At 54.3% G+C, this 15,847-nt stretch overlaps 2 protein-coding genes across 2 annotated transcripts; one reads left to right on the plus strand and one right to left on the minus strand.

The window, feature by feature from the left end:
* The first annotated feature begins 536 nt into the window (after nucleotides 1-536).
* On the plus strand, nucleotides 537-2,929 carry LOC104829159 (complement factor D-like). The gene is made up of 5 exons (XM_010563269.1): nucleotides 537-644; nucleotides 886-1,039; nucleotides 1,339-1,483; nucleotides 1,916-2,173; nucleotides 2,756-2,929. The coding sequence occupies exons 1-5, from the start codon at nucleotides 581-583 to the stop codon at nucleotides 2,927-2,929; spliced, it is 795 nt and encodes a 264-aa protein (XP_010561571.1). The 5' UTR covers nucleotides 537-580.
* Nucleotides 2,930-5,644: 2,715 nt separating this feature from the next.
* MED16 (mediator complex subunit 16) lies at nucleotides 5,645-15,576 on the minus strand. Its single transcript, XM_010563154.1, has 14 exons — nucleotides 15,221-15,576; nucleotides 14,696-14,803; nucleotides 14,321-14,490; nucleotides 12,983-13,414; nucleotides 11,975-12,080; nucleotides 11,150-11,305; nucleotides 10,574-10,785; nucleotides 10,103-10,309; nucleotides 9,449-9,659; nucleotides 9,113-9,246; nucleotides 8,519-8,711; nucleotides 8,050-8,266; nucleotides 7,562-7,645; nucleotides 5,645-6,440 (listed from the first exon to the last, which is right to left on the minus strand). The coding sequence occupies exons 1-14, from the start codon at nucleotides 15,354-15,356 to the stop codon at nucleotides 6,314-6,316; spliced, it is 2,493 nt and encodes an 830-aa protein (XP_010561456.1). The 5' UTR covers nucleotides 15,357-15,576; the 3' UTR covers nucleotides 5,645-6,313.
* Nucleotides 15,577-15,847: the final 271 nt, after the last annotated feature.

Genomic DNA, 15,847 nt, shown 5'->3' on the forward strand with positions numbered 1-15,847 from the left:
CCCCCCTGGCGACCCCCCCCCCCCAGGCGCTGGTGGTCCCGACCCCGCTGTCCTCGTCCTCGCCAGCCCCAAGGGCAAACCCTGGGGGGGTGCTCGGCTCTGCCCCACGGCCACGGACACCCACCGAGCCGGCACCCAGCACCCACCGCTTCACCCCCGGCCATCCTCCCCGGGCGGATCGGGGGGTCCCTGGTCCGGGGGGGGGGGCCGGGGCCAAGCCAGGACACTGCCACATGGGCCGGAGCCTTCCCGTGCCAAGAGCGGGATTCGGTTTCGGCTTTGAAAACAACGGTGCAAGAAATCCCCGGTGGCGGGTGCCAGCTCCGGCAGCTGGGACAGGCTGTTTCCTCCCTCCCGTGCTGTTTATGCCGGGAACTCTTGACCCCTTTTATAAGCTGAATATTTAAAAACACTCAGCCCACGCTGCGGAAACCCCCCCCCGCTCCCCTGCACTGCCCCTTCCTGGCCCCCCTGCAGCCCCAAAGCTGGACATAAAAGCAAGCCCCAGCCCCGGCCGAGCAGTGTCTGCCCCACGGACCCCACAGCCAGGGCAGAGGCACCACTGGGCTCCACTGCAGCCATGGGGCCAAGTCCCACTCCCATCCTTATCCTCGCTCTGCTGCTGCTAGGGGCCATGGTGAATGGTGAGTGCCCCCCCCCCACACCCCAGGACAGCGACAGGCTGGGGCAGCAATGTCCCCAGCACAGGGGGTCCCACCTGACCCCCCAATTCCTGCCTCCGTCTGCAGCCAGGTGCTGCCGTGGCCCACGAGGAGGGGTCCAGAGATGTCAGGGGGGAACCGCCGGGGTAACCCTGCCCCATGCTCTATCTGGGCGGGCTGGGCCGATGCCCAGCTAACCCAGCCTCTCTCCTGCCTGCAACAGGGCAGCCCCGGGGACGGATCCTGGGGGGCTATGAGGCCAAGCCCCACCTGAGGCCGTACATGGCCTCGCTGCAGCTGGACGGGCAGCACGTCTGCGGGGGCTTCCTCATCGCCGAGGAGTGGGTGCTGAGCGCTGCGCACTGCACTGAGGAGACGTGAGTGCGGGAGGGGGGCTGTGTCAGTGTGGGGGCTGCTCCATGCTGGGGGGTGGCTGCTGGCCTCAGGCCAAATCCTGCTCCATAGCCCTGACCCCCAGTGTTGGAGCACTAGGGCTCTGCTCCCACCTGCTGTGAGGGTTGGGCAGGGGCTGCAGGACCCCTGGGAGCTCGTGGCACCCTGTGGGGGGGGCTCTCTGGCACCCCATTGCCATGGCTGGGTGCAGCAACACCCCCTGCTCTGTGTGCCCCACGGGGTGGGCAGAGCCCCCACACCCCACATGCTGCCTCTCTTCCAGGGACGGCAAAGTCTTCCAGGTCCTCCTTGGCGCCCACTCGCTCACAGAGCCGGAGCCACACAAACGCCTGTACCGGGTGCGCGCCCAGATCCCCCACCCTGGCAGCAACATCCACAACAACAAGGACGACCTCCTCCTCCTCCAGGTGGGCTCGGGGCTGCCAGGACCCTGGCTGGGACTCTCCTTCCCGCTACCCGACAGGCACAGCCCCACTCCTGCAAATCCTTCTGCCCCTTGGGACACCGCGGGGTCACTGACCGCAGTGGGAGGAAACCCTTGAGGCCACCCTGGGACTGCTCGGTTCCCCTATCCCTCCTTCCCCATCCCATGGGACCGTCCCCACTTCCCCCACCAAAGACCTTTGGGCTGTGTCCAAACGCCTCCGTCTTCCCCATGGTCCTCACGGCTGCAGCTCTGGTCTCCAGCTGCGTCCCGGGGGCTGCAGGCAGAAGGTGAAGCCCTGAGCACGGCCAAGGCTGGGGCAGTGCCGGTGTCAGGGCTGGGCTCGCTGTGCCCTGCTGGGTCCTGGGCCGTTGTTGGCCCCTGCTGAGCCGGTTCCCCTCTTTCTTCATGGCAGCTGGAAGAGAAAGCGGAGCTGAACACGCACGTGCAGGTGCTGCCGTTCCAGCGGGAGGACAGGGACGTGGCGGCTGACACGGTGTGCGAGGTGGCGGGCTGGGGCACCATCAGCCACAGCGGCCACCGGCCGGACAAGCTCTACCAGGTGGAGCGGCCGGTGATCAGCCGCGACGTCTGCAACCACCGCACCCGCCACGACCACACCATCACCGAGAAGATGATGTGCACGGACTCCCGCAGGAAGGACACCTGCAAGGTACCGCTCACCCCGGCCTCCCGCCCCCTCCTTGCCAGGACACAGAACCACAGCCGGACCCAGGGGCTGGGGCTGCCGACCCCCTCGGGGGTCTGGGAGTGGCGGGGCGGGGGGGAAGGATACTTGCAACCTGGAAAAGGCAAGGGTGTGGGGCTGCAATGCCCATCGCAGTTGACAGGGTGATGGGGGCTCCTTGTCCTGTGCTGGCTGCGGCAAAGCAGCTCTTGTGAGCCTGGAGACAGGGATGAGGCCACAGGCACGACCCAGAGCACCCCAAGGGGACCCACTGACGGGTCACACTGAAAGCCCCCCTGCCTGCCCCACCACGTCCTGGCAGAGCCGGGGGTCTGGGCTGTCAGCAGAGCAAGGGGACGAACGAGGGCTGGCGAGGGGGGACGGGACTGACCCAAACCCACAGCTCCTGCAGGTGAAACCTGTGGCTGAGAGCACCCAGGGGCTGAAGCTCTGCCCCTCGCAGAGGCTTGGGTCAGTCAGAGACCCCCAGCCCCGCTGCCAGGGTGGGAGATGGGCTGGGACGGGCCAGCAAACCCACAGCAGTGCTGATGGGCCTTGGTCCTGCAGGGAGACTCCGGCGGCCCCCTGGTCTGCAACGGGGTGGCCGAGGGGGTGGTCACGGCCGGTTCCCGCGTCTGCGGCAACTACAAGAAACCCACCATCTACACCCGCATCGCCCCGTACGTGGCCTGGATCGACAGCGTTATGGCCTCTGCGGCTGTGGAGGGAGACACACGCTGAGCCGTCCCCAGGGACCCGGCTTCACGCCACGGCTTGCTGCTGCCAGCACGGCCAGAGCACCCACGCTGCTGCTTGGGGAAGGCCGCGCTGAAGAGTGCCGGGGGGCTCCCACTGCTGCCCTGACCTGTTCCCGGAGCATCCCCCCACGCCAGGAGGAGGGCTGGGCCAGGGGACTGGCAAGAAACCAGGGGAAGGGCGTCCCTGGCCCCCCGCTCACAAAGCACAGAGCCCAGCTGGGGAGGGCAGGGGGTCCCAGCCCCCCAGGCTGGCACAAGCCACAGGCTTTGCTGAACATGCCTGTAACGCTGACTGCGACCTGCTGCAATAAAGCAATGATGATTCCTGCAAAGCTGCCAAGGCTGGGGGGAGGTTGCATGGGAGCCCCCTGCCCAGGGGGTGTGTGCAGCACTGGGAGGAGCTGGACACAAAGTGGGGAGATGCTGAAGCTGAGCCCATGGGGACGGTGTGGCCAGATCCCCCCTGCACTTCCCACCACCCCTCCCTGGCACCCACACCTTTGGAGTGAGCCCCATCTCCTCCTTTGCCTTGACCATGTGCTGAGACCCCCCAAAACTCACTGCTGTGAGTGCTTGACCCCAGCTCTGCCCCAGAGCGGGCTCTCCTCAAGGGGCATGTGGACTCTGCCGACCCCCTGGCACCCCTCCTGGCCCCACTCCCATCCCCGTACCTCACAGATGAGCACCTCCAGCCCATCGTCCCTGACCAGGCGCCTGCACCTCGGGGGGAGCAGGAGACACATCCTGCGGCACAGCCGTGGGGCGATAAGGTCCGAAGCTGGGACCTCCCGCAGGGTCATTGTGCGACTATTTGTTAAAGCAGAATCTGCAAATTGCCGATAAGGTGGAGGGTGGCACCGGCTCCCACGGGTGGGGTGGGGGGCAACAAGGCCAGACAAGGTCCATGCTGGGAGCCCCGCTCCCCATCCCAGGGACCCCTGGAAAGGCAAAGGGGGCTGGGCCAGGAGACGCCTGCGTTCAGCTCTTGGCCTGCGCTGGTTTTCAAGAGGGGTAGGGGTGAGGCAGAGCCCCCTCCTCCTGCTGCAGCCCAGCTTGCAGGAGACTCCTTCCAGCCCCAGGAGCAGCTGTCACCACTGCTGCCCCAGCCAGGCCCTGGCAGGACCCTGGTCCTTGTCTCAGACCCCCACATGCGTCCCCCATTGCGGCAGGGCCAGTGACAGACCTCGGTGCAGAGAAGCCCCTCACCCTCCCGTAGTTGGGGGTCACTCAGTCCTTAGAGAGAGGGGAGCCGGGGCAGGTGGACCAGGGCGAAGGCACAAGGGAGCATTGTGGCAGGGAATTGCGAGTCCCTTCCAGCATCCCCATCCTGGGAGCGGGGCAATTGGACAAGGAATGATGGACACACGGCTGGAGGAGGGGGAGGTACAGGCAGAAGGCCCTCGTATCATGGATGGAGGAGGAGAAAGCAGGTCTGGATTTTAAAACCTACCTTCCGTCCCTACCGGAGCTCAGCCAGCACCTCGGGGAGCTGCTCCCAGCTGCGAGGCTCCATCTCGGGTGGGAGGCGAAGCGGAGAAGCGAGCGTCCACCCTCCCACAGAGCGGCCGCATGCTCCCACCTCCATACAAACAGCGAGCAACAGAAGTCTAACGTTAAATAACCCCAAACCTGTTCTCTGAGAAAAAGGAGATTAACGAAGGCCCAGGTCGATTACAGGTTTACTTACAGGGGAAAAGAGCTTTAATGAGAAGTTGTAGTTTCCTAATTAGCCATTTGATTTTCCTTAATTACCAGAATAGCAAGGCAGCGACCAGCTCCATACAACAAAACATTAAGTAGAGCTGAGACACAAGCTCTTTGCCATCAGCTCAATTTTTCACTAATAAATGAGAATGCAGTTCCAGAGGGAAAGGAATATATAAAAACAGGCTTGTTCCCTCCCTTGAATGGTCCCTGGGGACACGCAGTTGTTGGCCAAATTCCTGCCCAGCCAGACAAGCCACAGCTCAGCTCTAAGCATCTCACTGTGCTTTGTCAAAGTGTGCAGATGTTTAGGTCTGATTCCGGAAAGGTGCTGAGCACCCTCAGCCTGGTTTGATCTCAGCAGAAGCACAAGGCAGGTCTTCCCCAGCTGCTCCCCTGTGAGCAGGCAGCTGCCTGCTCCAGACAACTTCCGAGTGGCCACACACCACTGAGCACCTAGGTCCTTCCCATCCGACCATCAAACGGCCAGGGCTACTGCATTCAGCAGATGCAATGAGGTTAGAACCATTAGTTTGCAATTTCTAGCAAGTAAGAGCACCCAGTGAAGTGGTAGCTGAGCACCGTCAAATGAGGGCAAAAGGTTGATGCAACTTTTTGCCTAACCGTGGGAACAGAACAGAGTTGTACAGCGTGAACGCTCTTCCTCAAACATGCTGAAGTGTCCGGCTTCGTCTGAAGCTGGAGACTTACAACAATCCTAATGACTTGATGTTTTCTCCTCTTGTGTCCACAATAACCTGACAGAAGCCTGAAAACATTAATTTCCCCTTCCAATTTTGCAAATGATAGCAGCTCCTTTCCTAATAGAGAAGCAATTAACTGGGCTTTCCCACTTCTCTTCTGTTCGTGCATCAACTGTCCTGGCCACGTGCTGTGCGACCAAAGTCACATGAAAGACCACTGAAGTTTTGAAAACAAATCAAATATTCTGTACAAAATTAAGGGAACTTTTATTTACAAATGAGCTCCTGGTTCAGTGAGAGCCAGAGGGGTTTGCTCCAGGCAGCAACACTCTCGTGTTCCCGCTCCTCCGCAGGGGGAAGAAATTGCTCCGTTAAAACACAAATAGCTACGATGGTGAAGTCTCTCATCAGAGGGGCAAGTTTACTCAAAGGATGGAGAAGTGCAGGGCAACAGGGAGTAACCAGCCCATGCTGCACTTCCCAAGCAGCCTGTAGCAAAGGATGAGCATGAGGTACCGTATATTTGCTCCCCTTTCCTTGGGAACTTTGCCTGTTTACGCTCACCCACCACCTGTGACCACTCTCTGCCCAGGCAAAGGCTTACACTGAGGCCCAGCCGCTCCGCCTGCTCAGCCCAGAGACACAAAGGCAGCAGGGCTCTCCCCTCCCAGGCCCCTGGCCCCAGCTGACACTGACAGGGAAACCTCTGGCATTCCCTTCTAGCTCTTCCCTGCAAAAGAAGCAGAGCTCCCTCCCCTCTTTTTTAGGGCAGAAAGATCAATGCAAGAAAAGCGGCAGCTGCTCGGCATGGTCTCACAGGCAGCATCAGGGCGATGCTTTCGGAGAGCTCAGGAGAAGAGCTGCCATTCCTTTGTCCCAAACACCTCCAAGGAAGGAAGCCCCAAGCGGCTCTTCTGCTTGGCGCCTGCTGTTCCCTCTGTGCCCCACAGAAGGTGCGCTCAGGAATAGCTGAGGGGCATCCTCCTCCACAGACCCCCACACAAACAGTTTTTGATCCAGCGCTGCTCCCACTGTTTCACCGCTGTGACTTTGTTTGGCGATTTCAGCATCGTAACACAGCCACACCTGGAAAGAAACAGAGAGGTGCAGCCAGGCCCAGGAGAGACAGAAGCCCAGGAAAAAAGCCAGCACTACTGGGGCATCTGTACGGATCAGGCAGGGAGCAAGGCATCTGAGGAGGAAACCAGCTTTTGTCATTTGCAGGTGATGTTTGTGAGCACTAAAAACCAGCTGAAACCATGTGAGCAATTATCTTAAATGAAGAGAGGTTATCTTGGAACAGAAGGCTGTCTTCAAGACAACAGCTCCCAGCTGCTATTTATACATAAAACAGCAGACAGTCATCTTGTAAAAATGATCTGCTACAGAGACTTTCTATTAAAACCAGTAATTAAAGCTAATTCAATCACATCATTAGATGGATGTTTGCTCCCCACACCATTATTTTGAAATCCAGGCTCTTTTGTGAGGGTGGATGAAGAGGACAGCGCAAAGGGACTTAAAATGCAAGCTTAGTTTGAAAGATGACCCAAAAATGGCACCATGGTTACTGTGATTATTTCCTCTCACCAGCTCCTCTCCAAGAACACAGGTAGTTTTATTTAAAGACCAGACCTGCAAAACAAGCTGGGGATCTCTCATCACTAATAAAGACTCCTACAGGCCAAATTCTGGTCTCCGTTTACCTGCGCAGCCTGACTGCTCTCAGATTTTTCTGTTCAGGCAGGATCATATTTATTCTGTGACGCACAACTCAGCCCTTGGATAAAACGCAGCTCAATCACTGGCAATGACAGATGTAGCTAATTCTCACAGAGTTGGGGTTACTTTGCGCCAGGCAAAGTAATCAGATTTTTAATCTAACAGCCATGCAGCAGTGATGCAGCAGCAGCTATTTCGAGTCGGCGAGGCTGCTCTTCAACAAGCATTTTAAGGATCTCAGTCTCCCAGGTTAGGGATGCCTTAAACACAAACACAAATGCTTTCTTCCAATGCAGGGGGTAGTGCCATACACCAAAAGCCTTATTATAGAAGCAGCATTTCCTCCTGCAGACACAATTAAGATGAAATGTTACTGGGATACCAGCTAGGATCGTAAACAGAGACTGAAAGAGCTTTTGAATGACAAGAGCAGTTTGAGTTTCTGCCAGGACCTCCTCTGCACTGATTACGCTTGCATTGCTTACCTGGTACACGACTTGCATTCCTCTGTTGGGTATGCTCCTAAATGAAGCCGCCTCAGATGATCAATTTTGGGCTGACCAGGTGCCCTGGGGAAGAAAGAGAATGGCAACTTTTCTAGAATGTCACTTTCTAAAAGCTGTTTCCAGGACAGTGAGCTGCATTTCAGTGGCCAACATGATGCAGGCTTTGGCTACCTAGTCCATCGAGTGCCATGGGATTCAAGGCCATGCTGACATGAATCTAATCACAAACTAATGTTTCTTTTCCCCTCCATTTGCCATCTCTTTTCAATATGATCCCTGGCCCATTGCAACTTAAGAAATGAATTCAAGCAGAGAGGACAAACTGCTCTTGGGTCACACCAGCAAGTGGACGAGCCAAAAAATGCAGGTGTCCCAAACCCACTGACCTCTCAGAGCTGGAAAGAGATCCCAAAGCCTCCCGACACCCTCTTCTCACCACACCACCTATACGTTTCAGGTCTCTGTACCTGACAAAGGCATCAAACTGGGAAGAGACAGTGTGACCAACGAGCCCAGGAGCTTTCCCAAACTGCAGCCGGACAAGCTGTTTGTTCTGCAGCTTGCTGATAATGCCATCGTTGATAGGCAACCAGTCAATATTGGGAATGAGCAACTGGCTGGGCAGGAGGCAACATTCGTCTATCAGGGTATCATCTGGCTCAGTTATGTGATTTTCCTCACGACCTGCATGGAAAATGAAGCAAAGAGAGAGAACCAGTGTGATCCTTAGATTTCTCATTTAGAGACCAAGAGAACTGCGTGCAGTTTCCTCCTCCATCCGCCAACACAGCACAGAAAACAATAAACTTGGCAGCTGTACTTGCCCTTTCTACACACTATGGACCCACTCAGAAGTTACTCCCAGCAATTATTCCTTTCATGACAATCCACATTAAGGAAGGATTCTTTTGTTCAGGGAAACTGGCAAACACTTACAGCACAGCCAGAGTTTAGTTAGGAGCCTGAAGAGGAGGGACATGCTGTCCTGGGTGTCAGAGGTTGCTGTGTAGACAGGGAGGCAGCTTGGCTTCAACAGTCCCCAAATACGGATCACCACCATCAGCTCCCTGAACATGCCCAAGGACGCTCCATCTCGCAGAAAGCTGTGTCCCGGCCGCACAGGGGAGCCCTGCAGAGGGAAAACCAGCTGAGACTGGGACTTACACACAGCCTGCCAGACCCACTGCTCCATTTTCAGACAACACCTTTTTTCAAGCACTACACAGCCTGCGGCACTCACTGCCAGAGGATGCTGTGGAGGTCAGAGGCATACAGAGATTCATCAAAAGTGGAAACAAGTCATGCAGCTACTGAGCCTGCTTCTCTGAATGCAGCTGCCAGTCGCTACACCACCGATGCCCAGATGGGCACAGAAAGGACCATTTTGTATTTCTGCTCTTTCTTATACTCTTCTCCCAAGTGCCTGTTTCAATAGGAACACTGGGGTTGTGTGCCACTTGGCTAAAGCTACTCGAACACTGCAGACAGTTGTTTTTTATTTTTCCTCCTCTCAGGACCCCAGGCTCTCACCTGGTTAGGAAGACTGGCCAGCAGATAGAGCACAAAATCTCCCACCCACTGGATAAGCTGCTGCAGGGACTGCAACGTGGTCATGTCCAGGACAAATTCTTCTGTCTTCAGGTTAATCATCACCTTGTCAATGTCTGAAACAGAAGCAAGACATCTGCTGGCTCAGGAAGATGACAGATCTGAACTTCATCCCCTGTCCCTGCAGTGACAAGAGGGGTCACCTTCCTCTTCCTCAAACCCAGGGAGTTACTGTGAGACCATGACACTTTATATCAAACCTAAAAGGGGATACAAAACACTCAGAATGCAGTGCCAGATGCTACAAGCAATCACTACCTATATCCGTGATCTTGGAGCAGATCTCGGTGAGTCGGTCCCCAGGACTCTTGTCCGGGGTGTTCAGGAAGTGCGGGCGTAGCAGTGATTTTAAGGTGCAGCTAATGGCGATCAGGAACAGCTTTGCATGGTAGTCACACACACGGGCTATTGTGCTGGAGGAGAGCTTGCAGAGAGATGCCTTCATGGCAACAATGCGCGTGGAGAGGACCTGATTGACAGAGAGACACCATGAAAAATACATAAGTAAAAGCAGAATTAGAATAAGCTCATTAAAGCAAGCTGCTTTATTCTCTACTCTCCGTTTCTGCCACATGAATGACAGGAATAGTGAATACTGTTCTGTGCACGTGAATACTGTTCTGTGCATGTACAAACAGTGCTACTGTTCCCAGAATCTCTGCCAAAAATAGACATTACCATCGCACCAGAAGTTTCCAACAGGTAGAGACCCATAAGTGAAAATGAACACTGCTGAAATGGAGGTTCTTCACACTTCAAGTACTGCTTAAGCATTCAGAGCCAGCACAGACAGGTAGTTAGTGCTGTCTGTCTACTGAGCACTGGCAATTACTACTCCCTCCTCCCAGTCACTGAGACCCCTCCACATGGCCACCCTCTGCAGAAAACCAGGGAGCTTCTGCTCCCGCTGACCTGCTGCAGGGCTGCATTCTGGCGCATATACTCTTCATGCAGCTTCTCCACTAGGTTCTGGACCATGTTAGGTTGGACATGGAGCAGAATGTCCCACCAGTCGTAGCCAGTCACCATGCAATACTCCAACAGGAACAGCAAGTGACGAAGGGACATGTTCATGTCCAGCACGTGGCCCATGGAGGGGGAGATGCGAAGCATGCTCAGCTGAAGAGAGAAGGCAAAGGAAAACCTGTGTCAAGAACTCGCTTGAAAACATTCCACAAAGCTACAATACAACACAGGCCAACTGCAGCTCATTCCTGACCCATCGACAGAAGTTCTGCAGTAACAGGATGCATCCCTTCTTGCTTAACATGGATCATGCAGCTGGATGTAACATTCCCAGCATTTTCCTGAGTGATCCATTGCCACTTAGAGAGAGCCTGGATGAGAACAGCTCACCCACGCCCCCATAACAGAGCACAATACCTTCCCATGACTATCAATGCCAGCCAAGGCCAGAGACGTCCAGGAGAGCTGCATGGCTTTGAAGTGAACCAGGGGTCCAGCAGTTCGCTGCCTTTTGATAGTCTGCTCGTCCACTGGGCGCTGGGAGGAAGAGCCATAGAAGACGGCCATCATTTGCAAGGACAGGCGATGAACAATGTGAACGCTGCCATCATGAAAAGCCAAAGCCAGACCTGGGGAGAGAAGGCAACCAAGGGCTGAGCAAGCGACTCCTCCCAGTATAACCCAGATGTTGCCCAGAGAAGCAGCCACCATTGAAAGCCCACGTGGCAACAAGACAGCACCCAAAAGGCTGTGGGCTCACAGGCATGTTTGTATCTTGAGGCGATGTCAGCATTTCACAGAGATACGCTTCTTTCCATGGAAATGAAATGAAACAGGATGGCCAGGAAGATAGCATGTCTTTGACAGTTTTCCTATCAGCATTTCATATGGTTTGCTCCACATTCTTACTTCAGCAACAGTTCAGAAGATGAGGAAGGTAAAGTTTCAGGTAAAAACTACATATTTAGGAGAAAGACAATAGAAACTCCTTACCCAATCCAGGGAAGAATTTGGTGTCATTCGCCACCTTCAGATCAGTATTGGTCAGGGAGATTGGCAACTTCGGCAGAGCCACAGCTGAAACCCGATCCAAGTCATTGGTGGCAGAAAGAATCCGCCATTTCAGTATCATGGGTTGCTTGTCTCCAACTGTGAAAGATAGGCAAGTGAGACATCTCTCCCCAAAGAGATCAGCAAATACACCCCCCCAATTTCTGCCCACACTCCCCAACTAAGTGGGATTACAAATCAGAAACTGACTATTTGTTCATTCTACCAGACCAGTATATTTCCCTCATATTTCCCTATTTTTTTTCTGAATTGTACAAACAACAACTTGTTTTGCTAAATCTCTTTTGATGGAAGGCTCTGCTGGTGGTGATTAAAAAAATCCTTATGTACAATAATCCTTTATATTTCACTGGAACAAACTGCATGGATTTGATTTTTTTTTAATATCTGAAATGAGGTGGAAAAAACATGCAGACTGGATAGCTTAATTAAACTAGCTTTGCTGCACAGTCTTTCTCCTTTAGAAGGCTCGGCTCACTCGGTTCTCAGCGGGAAGAGCAGTTGCACAGCATAACACAGAAAATGTCTTTTATTGAGTGAAAATAACAATCAAACCACTTCCTGGAAACCAGCAATTTGTTGCCTAAGATGCAAACAGATGGAATAAAGCATGTGACTGAGAACACCTGAAAAATAAATATGGGACTCTGGATAATCCCATATATGTGATAACAGATTGAGAACCTGTCTTGCATTTTTACTTAGACCATGCTCCTATTTTTAAGAGTATCTGGTGCAGAAACTCACCCACAGGAGAGATTTGCTGAAAAATATTATTGACTGGCAAACCCTCTTTCCGCAGAGACCAGCACTCCACAATGCTGCTGTTCTGGTTGGAAGCACAAAGCAACACCTGCAAACAGAAACCCATACTGCAACCACATGCACAAACTTTACGCTAGGGAAAGACGCTATCCTGTTGCATTTTCCACCTCTCCCCTGTATTTTGAGGCTCCTTCTCCCAATAGTTTATACAATCCTCTGCTTTTCGCTAGTGGAATATCAGCAATACATAACAGTGAAGTCCCCAGCTCCAGCTAGAAGGAAAGAGAGGCGGAACTGCCATGTGTCATCACAGCCTCTCTGCATCACAAATGATCTCTCAAGCCTGTGACCTGCCAATGCCATTCATACACACCACAAACTAAACGTAAAGAAAAGGGCAGGAACTGAACTGACTTTGAAGCCAGAGCAGACATTGTGTTCTCCAACAAGGTACTCTGTCCTAACCAGAGGTGAGAGAAGAGAGGTTAGGCTTCATTGAGTCACTTAGCTTTCCAGAATCGTATTATCAATCCCCTGGCAAATGGAGTTAAGCTACTAAATTAAGTCACGCAGATCAAGAGCTCTAAGTGTTCTGGAGAGGGGCTGCTTTGAAGCTGAGACATTAAGATGAAAGACTTCACATCCCAGAACCTCCCGGACAGCCCAGCAGAGCTCCCCTAACAACCAGCACCAGATCCGGAAAATGAACAAAGCAAAGCATAATCAGGCTAACGAAGGACAGGGCTTTTCAGACTGCTTTTTCACGAACTGGAGGGCTCAGCCATTAGACTCCCAGACCTTTTAAGTGCAGCCTGCTTGACAGTGAAGCTGAACTAGCAGCACTTCCAGAAAGAGCAGCTAGAAACACAAAGGGCATTGCAGGACACGATCCTTCACCTCCAGGGCCATGTGGGGAAGCCAAAGGTGGAGCAAATAGCTATTTCCTGGCTATTCATTTAACCCCTACTTGCTTTAACAGCAGATGCTCACCTGCTCTGACATGTCCCGAGCAAGGAATTTCAGGTGAGTGATTGCTGGGTATTTGTCTTTGCGAGCAGGGTCCGTGGTACAGCGCATGAAGAGGGAAGGCAGGATTTCAGTGTCTATTTTGCACTTCTCATTCACCACACTGACACAGACTTTGTAGAACTGGACAGGGGAGGTGCTGCTGCCATCCGACGTGGCCACCACAATGTTCCCCCCACCGGTGAAGGCAACATCTGCCAAGGCAACGCGGCAGCGGAGGCGGCACAGGCTCTCTGTGGACGTCAGCACCTGCCCATTGGGCTTGAGGAGAGAGACCGTCACCAGCCCACTGATGGTCACAGCAATCCAGCCCTCCATGGGCTTCCCACCAAACAACGTCAGCGATGGAGAGAACTTGACCCTGGAAAACTTCTCACCAAAGTTTGATGCTCCGGACTGTGAACAAAGGTCAACAACATGACAACATTTGCACCCCATACCCGCAGCGCGCTCACGACTGCAGAGCAATCCTCGTTAAGTCACTGCAGCACGGTCTGCAGAGTTGAACAGAGTCCGATGAGGGCACCGAGCTCACACACCCAACTCAGCTACGTGACCCTGGAGAGGCCCCTTTGCCCCTGCACCGGTGTTGCTGTGCGGGTGGCAGCAGGAACACACCAGCCCCTCAGCAAAGCTCTCTGAGCACCCCAGACCCAGAGCTTCAACCTTACTTATGTGGACTGAACCTGAAAGACCGACACCCCCTCTCCCCTCCTGTGGCCAAATCCAGCTCCGACACCAACCCGCTGCACAAGCCTTTACATCCCTGTGTCTCAGGTTCTCCAGTACTAAAGAGAGGGAAAGGCTTTTCTCTGTGGGAGACCCCAAGAGTTAATGTTTAAAAAAACATAAGTAGGTAACTTCTACTTGGCAGACTTGCTCTTTTTGAGTCTGACAGAATTAGACGCATTTCTAAACAAGCAGCTTATCTCCATATGCATACGGTTCCCCTTCCCAAATCCCTGGATCAAACCTCAGGACCTCGAATGCGTTTCTTCTGAATTACTACTGGTAGGCAAAGAAATGCTTTTATCTCTATTTTACAGCCAAGGAAACTGAAGCACCAGACTAAAGAAGACATGTTTAAAGAGCCAAGAGAAACAAGGCATCCAACCCCTGTTGAAATTCAGCAGGAACTAGGAATCTGACTTTTTTTTTTGACTGGAAAAATACCCTACTTGACTTGCCCAAGGCCAGAGAGGAAGCCCAGAGCAGAGAAACACAGACAGGGGTTTCTAAAGTCCTTTGCTAATGACCTGAGCCAGTCTTCCTGACCGGATCTCCTGCAGAGCTGGGACAAACCTTTTCCACATGCAGAGCCAGCTTCACGCCATTGTGCAGCCAGGACAGGGCCACAACCGGGTCCCCTTCCACCATACTGCCCACGGTGTTCTCCCAGCTGTTGGCCAAGTGATCGGTCATGCTCCAGCACTTGATGTGGCCATCTGCGTCTGCTGAGAGCAGCCTGGAGCCTACGACAATGGCACCTTGTAAGAACCAGGGGGTACAGCCAAAAAATCAACTGAGAAATCAAACCACCCCAGCGCAGTTCGAATGGAGACAACCAAGGCTGTGAAGCGATGGACAAACTCACGACGAATCCTATCCCATTGTTTTAGGAAGCACACACGCATTAGCAGTGGGACACAGGCTTAACGAGAAGGAATCCAAGCTCACCTGACTGATCCCACTCCAAACAAGTGATGACTTCAGTGTGGCCAGAGTTAATGGAATACACATCCCACGGATGCTCAGTGTCAATGATATGGACCATATGGGTGAGATCTACACAAAAAGAGAAGTGAATCACTGTCCCTTGTTACCAGCTACGCAGCCAGCATTTCTAAACCCACAGAGCCTCAGCTGATGCAGGGGAAGACAAAGTATTTTCCATCAAGCAATTTTGGGAAGGGTAATAACTGTGCTTGGCAACTCAGGTGAGGTACCAGATCCCAACACAGAGCTTGCCCTGGTTTAGCAGAGTGAGAACCGCTCCCCAGCGAACAAAACAGCCATTAAATTTAAGGAATGCAAGGAAAAGAAAGAGCCCAAGTTTCTTGTGTTGATTAGTGCAGGTGAGAGATTTCAGGGTCAGAGCAGAGCACAGGCCACCCGGCCCAGTGGTTCCTGACGACCGGACTTGCCTAAACACATTGTGAGTTTCCAGGAGACGTTACCCAACCTTCCACCAGCGCGCTGTACCTTTCTCCTCCTCATTTTTGAGGTCTGTGGTGAAAGCGATGAGGTTCCGGCAGGACCACGCGCACACTAAGGGAATGGAAGGGCAGTGGTTGCTTTTCGGCTTTTTCTCCCACTCGCAGACATACGCCAAGTCCATTGCGCCGCTGGCCAAGCCCCGGGACCCCACAGAGAGGGGAAAGGTGCTCACTCCTCCCTGGAAGCAAAAAACAGCCAATTCCACGAGTCACAGGCCGCAGGGGGAGGCCCGGTTACACCGGCCCTGCCACCGAGACCCCCAGCACCCGGGTGGGGAAAGGGCATCAGCCCCCCGCTCACGAGGGGCAAGCAGGGACTCCCGCCCCCGGGTGTGTTTGTGCGTGTGTAGGGGAGCCCCGGGGGGGAGGGGGGTGGAACGACGACACACGACAAACCCCGCACCGGGAGAGGCCCAGGGGCGGGAGCGCGGCCTGCCCCTCACGGCGTAGGGGGGGGAAACCGGGCCTGCCGCAGGGAGGAGACCCCGCCGGCCGGCCGAGGGGGGGGAAGCAGAGGGGTGCTGCCCGCCGGGGTACCGGCCCCACAGCGGGTGGTGGAGCGGGGGACACCGCGCCCGGCCCCTCACGGGGGGGGGGGATCACACCGGGGCGG

Source organism: Haliaeetus leucocephalus, unplaced genomic scaffold, assembly GCF_000737465.1.
Source record: "Haliaeetus leucocephalus isolate CR32 unplaced genomic scaffold, Haliaeetus_leucocephalus-4.0 Scaffold164, whole genome shotgun sequence".
Taxonomy (NCBI): domain Eukaryota; kingdom Metazoa; phylum Chordata; class Aves; order Accipitriformes; family Accipitridae; genus Haliaeetus; species Haliaeetus leucocephalus.